This window comes from Sinocyclocheilus rhinocerous, unplaced genomic scaffold, assembly GCF_001515625.1.
Source record: "Sinocyclocheilus rhinocerous isolate Xijiao unplaced genomic scaffold, SAMN03320098_v1.1 scaffold2685, whole genome shotgun sequence".
In the NCBI taxonomy this organism is placed as follows: Eukaryota; Metazoa; Chordata; class Actinopteri; order Cypriniformes; family Cyprinidae; genus Sinocyclocheilus; species Sinocyclocheilus rhinocerous.
Window position 1 is genome coordinate 187773 of NW_015667339.1, and position 7501 is coordinate 195273.

General features: G+C 38.6%; 1 protein-coding gene across 2 annotated transcripts in view; it reads right to left on the bottom strand.

Annotated features, from left to right (window-relative positions):
* prrc2c (proline-rich coiled-coil 2C) overlaps positions 1 to 7501 on the bottom strand; it is a 41152-nt gene that overhangs the window by 1292 nt on the left and 32359 nt on the right. The window contains exons 26-32 of one of the 2 annotated variants that reach the window (XM_016545608.1): positions 6339 to 6457; positions 6070 to 6206; positions 5736 to 5970; positions 5329 to 5637; positions 4816 to 4919; positions 2329 to 2455; positions 2010 to 2234 (exon numbers count right to left, since the gene is read on the bottom strand). In XM_016545608.1, coding sequence (XP_016401094.1) covers positions 2010 to 2234; positions 2329 to 2455; positions 4816 to 4919; positions 5329 to 5637; positions 5736 to 5970; positions 6070 to 6206; positions 6339 to 6457 — 1256 coding nt within the window. Of the gene's footprint in view, positions 1 to 2009; positions 2235 to 2328; positions 2456 to 4649; positions 4759 to 4815; positions 4920 to 5328; positions 5638 to 5735; positions 5971 to 6069; positions 6207 to 6338; positions 6458 to 7501 lie in introns of those variants that run through there. The other variant, XM_016545609.1, reaches the window with a different exon arrangement.

The window sequence follows — 7501 nt, forward strand, 5'->3', positions numbered from 1 at the left end:
TTTTTGAACGTTTTATGCGACGTGCAGCAAGTGTATGTTAGCTTATGTCCCACCGGTACATATGTACGCATCTAACCTCCGAACCATGCAGCAGATTCGTTCTGAATGAATCTCTTCCCAAATCGTCCCTCCATAACATTTTCGTCTCGTTTTTATTCGTTGACGAAAATTTCAATAGATTTACGTCATAGTTTTTGTCATTCAAAAAGAGTTTGTTCATTATCATCGGTGAAAAAAATGTCGTTGACGAAAATTATGACGAAAATGATTTGTCAACTAAATTAACACTGCTGGATACAGATACTGGACAAAGTAATTAAAAAATAAATTTTTTTTGCTTAATTTCTACCCTATAATTCAGTGCTTGACTTATCTAGAAAATAATATTTATTATAAAAATGCTCAGGGAATATTATCATTTTGTTAACATCACTTTTACAATTGGGATACCTCAGGGCTGGAAGATATGGCCAAAAATCATATCTATGTATTTTTTGACTGGTATGGGTTTATTTTCTACATTTTTCTATTTGGATGAATAAATCTGTATTTATTTATAAAAAATAAATAAATAAATAAAAGTTATTTTTAGTGCTATCAAACGATTAATCGTATCCAAAATAAACGTTTGTTTACATAATACTTGTGTGTTTATTGTGTATATTTATTATGTATATATAAATACACACATACAGCATATATTTTGAAAATATTTACATGTATATTTTTATATTTATATAATTTATATCATATATAAATATATTTAACATATAAACATAAAATTTTTCTTAAATATATATATTTCAGTGCTTGACTTATCTAGAAAATAATATTTATTATAAAAATGCTCAGGGAATATTATCATTTTGTTAACATCACTTTTACAATTGGGATACCTCAGGGCTGGAAGATATGGCCAAAAATCATATCTATGTATTTTTTGACTGGTATGGGTTTATTTTCTACATTTTTCTATTTGGATGAATAAATCTGTATTTATTTATAAAAAAATAAATAAAAAATAAATAAAAAAAAGTTATTTTTAGTGCTGTCAAACGATTAATCGTATTCAAAATAAACGTTTGTTTACATAATATTTGTGTGTTTATTGTGTATATTTATTATGTATATATAAATACACACACACAGCATATATTTTGAAAATATTTACATGTATATTTTTATATTTATATAATTTATATCATATATAAATATATTTAACATATAAACATAAAATTTTTCTTAAATATATATATGCATGTGTGTGTATTTATATATACATAATAAATATACACAGTACACACACATATACTATGTAAACAAAAACTTATTTTGGATGCGATTAATCGTTTGACAGCACTAGTTATTTTACACCCTGATCAATGTTGTCTAATGAAACAATGCTTATATTAAAGGCTATAAGAACAAATAAAGTGAATGTAATCATGTAGACCATTGTTTCTCAACCCTGGTCCTGGGCACCCCCAGCACTGCACATTTTGTGTGTCTCCCTAATCAAACACACCTGATTCAACTCATTAGCTCATTAAAAGAAACTCCAGGACCTGAAATGGGTGTCAGATAAAGGAGACATACAAAATGTGCAGTGTTGGGGGGCGCTCAGGACCAGGGTTGACAAACACTGATGTAGACTATATATATGCTATATATTGAGTGCAAAAAAAGGTTAAAATCATATTACATTCTAACACTGTAACATTACAATCTAAAACAAAAATAATGCTTTTTAAAGGAGTTACATTTACTACACTAAAAATGGAAAAAATGAAAAAACAAACAAACGAAAGCTATTAGGCTATTTTGATTACAATAGACAATTTACAGTTAGTGCCATCATAAAAATACACTTACTTGTAAGTTTAAAATTCTACGTCACATTTACACATTTAACAACAAATATTTTAGCTAAATGTAGATTTTAGTGAGAATTTTTGTACTCATTTCAATCAAAATCACCCTATTTACTTAAATGTGGTGATAACGCTCACCTTAAGGTCCTGTTCTGCTTTCAGAGCAGCCTGTGTGCCACGGGGTGCAAATGAAGGACCAGAAGGTCCACGTGGAGGATGCTGGGGTCTAGGATGGGGCATCAGACCCCCACTCAGATTAGGGGACATGGGTGGACCCATGGGTGAACGCTGTACCCCTCCAGGAAATGAGTTTGCATGGGGTTGACGCACCAATGGAGACACCATGTTAGTCTGAGACAGCATCTGTTTATGTGACAGACAGGAAATGCTGTTAATGCACAAGAAGTGTGATCAAATTAAATTTCCAACAACTTACTTTCTGTCTGTAGTAACTGACCTGTGGGTTGAACGGTCCTGGGAAGTGCTGGGCAATGCGCATTCCTGCAGATCCCGACTGGAACTGTTTGGGATACAGCATGCTGTTTATCCTGCTAGACTGACTACAGGGGCTTGTGGAGCTCACCCTGAGAACACAAACGAGGAAGCTGTCAGAAAACATACAAAATACGGCTACAACAGATCAGGGATATGCATCCAGTGTGCATGAAGGCCATGACACAACAAGTCGACCGTCATCTGTTGGCCAATATCGGGCTGACGTTCAGCATTTGTTCTTGCAATGTGTTCTGTACAGCTGCCACAAGTCAAAGGCTTTGCTGGCAACTCAACATGCTCAATCGGCTGAAGAGCTCATCAGTGAGAGATATTGCTTTGGTTGTTCAAGCTTAGCAAACCAACCAACCAACAAGAAGCAAAAAACAAGAGGCGAAAGCAAGCAAACGGCAAAGTTAAGAGGGAACAAACTAAGCAAGCACAGCTTTGCTTACCTTTTGTACACTACTGGTTGAAAGGACAACAGAATTTGTTTCTTTCCATACACTACAATTTAAAGGTCCCATATTTTCAAAACTTTCAAAAGCTTTTTTCATGATAACTGAGGTCTAGGTGCTATGTAACTACCATATAAGTTTCAAAACAGTCAATCCACAGACAAATGCACACAGCCTGCATAAAGTAGCTGTGCCTTTTCACGAGCCGTTGTGACTTCCGAAAAAAGGTGACGTCAGAACTACACAGTCACCGCCTTCAGTCACCACCCCGAGCACTGCCCATCGTCCCACCCTCCTTTTGCCAAACCTCCAGACAACATTGCGTCCATGCCATTGCTGAGCAACAACAACACGGAAACATGTCAAGAAAACACTGTTCAGTCGATGGATGTCAGGACACTACATCACTGCACAGGCTTCCCTAGGATTGGGCCGATAGACGATGCCATCGTCCATCGGCGATGGCTGATAGACTTCACGATGTTGAGCTGGCATCGTGATCCTCCCACACCCCCCCTCATACTCCCCGCAATCCGGCCGCATCCCAATACCATGTTCGGAAAGAAAATGACGTGTATTACGGAACCCCTAAAGTTAATAAATACAAGATGAGAGGAAAATACATTTCAATATTTTCTCTCGCAGTTATATCATTGGGTAATTATACGGTTTAAATTGCGGGCATCAGGCAGGGAGCCGCTATTATGCTTGGCATTGAAACTGCTTTTGAACGCACTATTTTAGTTTCACTTTCACTTTGGAGATTCGCGATCTGCACGTACTTTGTTTATACTAATCCAATGCGATAACATTAACTAGTATTTTCGGGAAAAATAATTTTCTCAGAGCAAAAAGGACCCGGACACCACATGAGGGTTAACTTGAAGGCATTGGCAGAAATATATTACTATTGTTGAGTAGACTCTGTTTATGTGGTAAGTTAAATTTTATGTACTGTAATATAACAGGCATTATGTAATGTCCACAACCCATAAGTAAACTTCTCACACATTTTATGTTACATTATGGAGCCAGCATAATCTGAAATTATAGTTTGTAAATGGTTATGCAACGCTAACGTGATGCTAACTTGATGCGGACGTGTTGTATTAGTAGGAAAGCAATAGTTACGTAGATTACTGCATTCAGTTTTTGAAAAAAAAAAAAATTTAATTACCATTCTGAAACATCCTGTTGTAAGCGCATATGATGAGGTGTGGTTGGTTGTCGCCTGTCGTCGCCGATTCGGGGTCTGAGTCCGGCTCAAACATGTAAGGCCGGAAAACATTTCCCTCAGCAGTGGCCATCATTACAGGTGTTTCTATTTACAGGCGTTTCTATTTTTCTATTTGCCATAGCAGGCTACAGCATACATTACCCTAGTTACCTGTGGTTGGCCTGGCCGTTCGTCACTCAGAAAACAACAGGCCAATCAGAAGAGAGGCTCGTGAACATTAATTAGACAGGCCAAAATCGACCTGTTCAAAGCAGAGCTCCTGAGAAAGGAGCTGTAAAAATATATTTAGATGGTTTTTGGTACTTATACCGCAAATATATATTCTTAAGGACATCAAAACCTAAAATAAAACTCCAGAAAGGTGTATAATATGTGACCTTTAAAAGTTTAGGGTATAACAGTTTCCACAAAAATATACAGCAGCAAAAAATATAATCAACATTGATAATAAGAAATGTTTCTTGACCAAATCAGCATATTAGAATGATTTCTAAAATATGAGACAGAAGAAAAAAAATAAAAATAAAATTTAGACTGGTAGTGCATATTCACAGTCCTAGCTAGAATACTACCAACTAATGGTATGGACAGCTATTTCCTCTCATGTAAGCACAGAGTGTACATGCTTAGCTACCTGTAGACCAGGGGTGGGGAACGTTGATCCTGGGGGGCCACTGTCCTGCAGAGTTTAGCTCCAAACCTGAAAAAAAAGGACCCCAGAGGGTTAAGCTGGATGGCTTTGCATGCATACACATACCTATAAGGGCTAGAAGTGGGGGTAGTGCTTCTGGCGCTGACAGGTGGAGTTCCAGGCTTCAGATCCATTCCACAACTGAAGAGCTTCAGATCCATCTCACACATCTAAAACAGATAAAGTATAAATGTTTCAATATGCCCCATGTATGATAAGCTTTTAGACTACAGTAATATTACAGTTTTGGAAAATTCGGAACAAAAACAACAAATGGGTCAAATGAAAATGAAAATTCACCCTCAGACAGTAGGTGGTGAAACACAAAGCAGTGCTGCTCTTATAAACAATTTATTAGGCTGAGATGAAAGGATAAGGTGAAAAGAAAATGCCATTGATGTTGCATGTATTAATATAAACAGGGTCCAAAATGAACTATTGCTAAGCAGCAACAGGAGTAAATATACCAGGTCCACAATCAACTTCATTATTACCAGTAAATTAAATACGAAGTGCAATAAATTTGTTTAAAAAAAAGAAAAGTAAAATAAATTATAAACATCATGGTTATAAGAGTACCTTATTTGAAGGCTGCATCATACTGTGTGTATTCTGGCCAATAAGGCCACGGTAGGGCGGATTGCTGGGGGGCTGGCGATTGAGGCTGGGGGGCGGGACTTGGGGAGGGGTCGGAGGTAGGGACTGAGGCAAAGCCAAGAGTGGCTGACCACCACCAGAGCCGAAGTTGGGCAAAGACAACTGTGAACCTGGCACAGGAACGGTCACCTGCTGTAGGGCAGAGCTGGGACTTTGTGTTGAGCTGTAGTAGCTGCTCTGCTGCTGGACTTGTCCAGAGTACAGGTTTGAGTGCTGACTCATTCCCTGACGCTGCAGATCATCACACACAGAGATAGAGAAATATAACAGACTTTAGATCACAGTCATGACAGGCTAAATAAGTAGATAGAGCGGGGGGGAATTCTGACCTGCAGTAGATGCGTGTCTATAAGCTGTGATCCACCCATGCCAGAGGGCTGATTCAGCTGGGGCTCAAACAGGATGGGGATGTGTTGGGTGTTTGAGGTCTGCTGAAAGGCCAGGCTGGACTGAGGCTTGCCCAATTCTGGGGGCTGCACTCCAGGGTAACTGTGCAGTGGCGTCCCAGACAGCATCATGGGAGATGTCTGGGAAAGGCTGTTCTGCATGAATGCCTGTTGAGACCTGTGTAGACAAGACAGCACACAATAAATGAATTGAGATATTACACATTACATAAATTTTTTTGGATGCTTCAGTTAACAGCAGCTCGGTCTGCAATACCTGTAGGGCTGTATGGAAGAGCTGAAGAGGTCTTGAGGTTGAGACACTGGAGGTCCAGTGTTGAGGCTCAGCTGGGCCTGGTGCTGCCCCTGCAGAGGAGCGTAAATAGGGATGGGGATCTGTTGCACCGCTGTAGGCTAGAGAGATAGAGAAATCATAAAAGGGTGTCAACCAACCACAACCTCAGGAAAATGAGACCACTGTAAACATCATTCATGAATCATCATTGAAAGTCTGATCCTGCTGGTGTGGGACACTGAGTTTTATACCTGTGAGAGTCCAGGCTGAAAGCCTTGCTGCTGGGCTATAGAAGGAGCCAAGCGAGGGTGGGGCGTACTGAACAAGTGGCTGGTGTCCATGTAGAAAGCCGGGATTTGGGCTGCAGAACCTACACAATAAGAAACAGTTGATCACTTCTTTAAAAGACTAACATGTAGATATAGACATAAAATAAAGAAATGCCATACAAATTAGAAACTTAAATATTCGGGATGGGAAGATTCACCGATTCGCTCGGTGCATCGGCAAAAAAAAGTTAACGATGTGATGCATCGGTTTAAAAAGTGTGCATCAGATACAAGTTGGCATTTGTATCGCGATACATCGTTTCTAACATATTTGCATCGGTAAAAAACAATTTATATATAATTACTAGTGGATGGCTACACTTTTATTGTTTAGAAAGTGACCAATAATCTGTGACCAATATTTTATATGTAGATTGATTTCTCCTCGAGAAACTGTTTCTCAAGCGTGTTCTCTCATCAACGCTGCGCGTGAATATGACGCATCACAACACCACTACAGAGACCTGAGGAAAAGCGGGGATTAAAGTCCAAAATCTGACTTGAAATAACCTAACAAATCAATCGGGGCTAAAGCAGTTCCATAAACGACAATGTAAGTTCACACAATCTAACTAATTTGTGGACGCTTAATCTTAAGGAACCCCTTAATGTCGATCATGGATCAAATCGATCCACCATGGCAAACAGCAAATATATTTGTGCCGTTTAATGCATTTGAGACGTTGTGTTTTCCTCAGTGCATCACTGACACGTCACAGGTATATTTTTCCTCTGTAAATGTTAGAAAGTCATACAAATATATCCATTTTGCTTGCTGTCAGGAGTGGGCGAGGCATACGCGAGTGAACGAGCCCTGCTGAGCACATGCACGCTAAACAGACGGAGCGCAATAATTCTGAGTCAAATATGCATTTTCAGCCCTCTACGAACACCTTGGCAATTGAATCGCCATTGGCTAGTAAATTTTTTTGTTTACTCGCCAGACTGATAAATATATACATACACATATACATATATATACACACACATATACACACACATACACATACATACACACACACACACACACACACACATACACACATACATACACACATATACACACAAACATATACACACACACA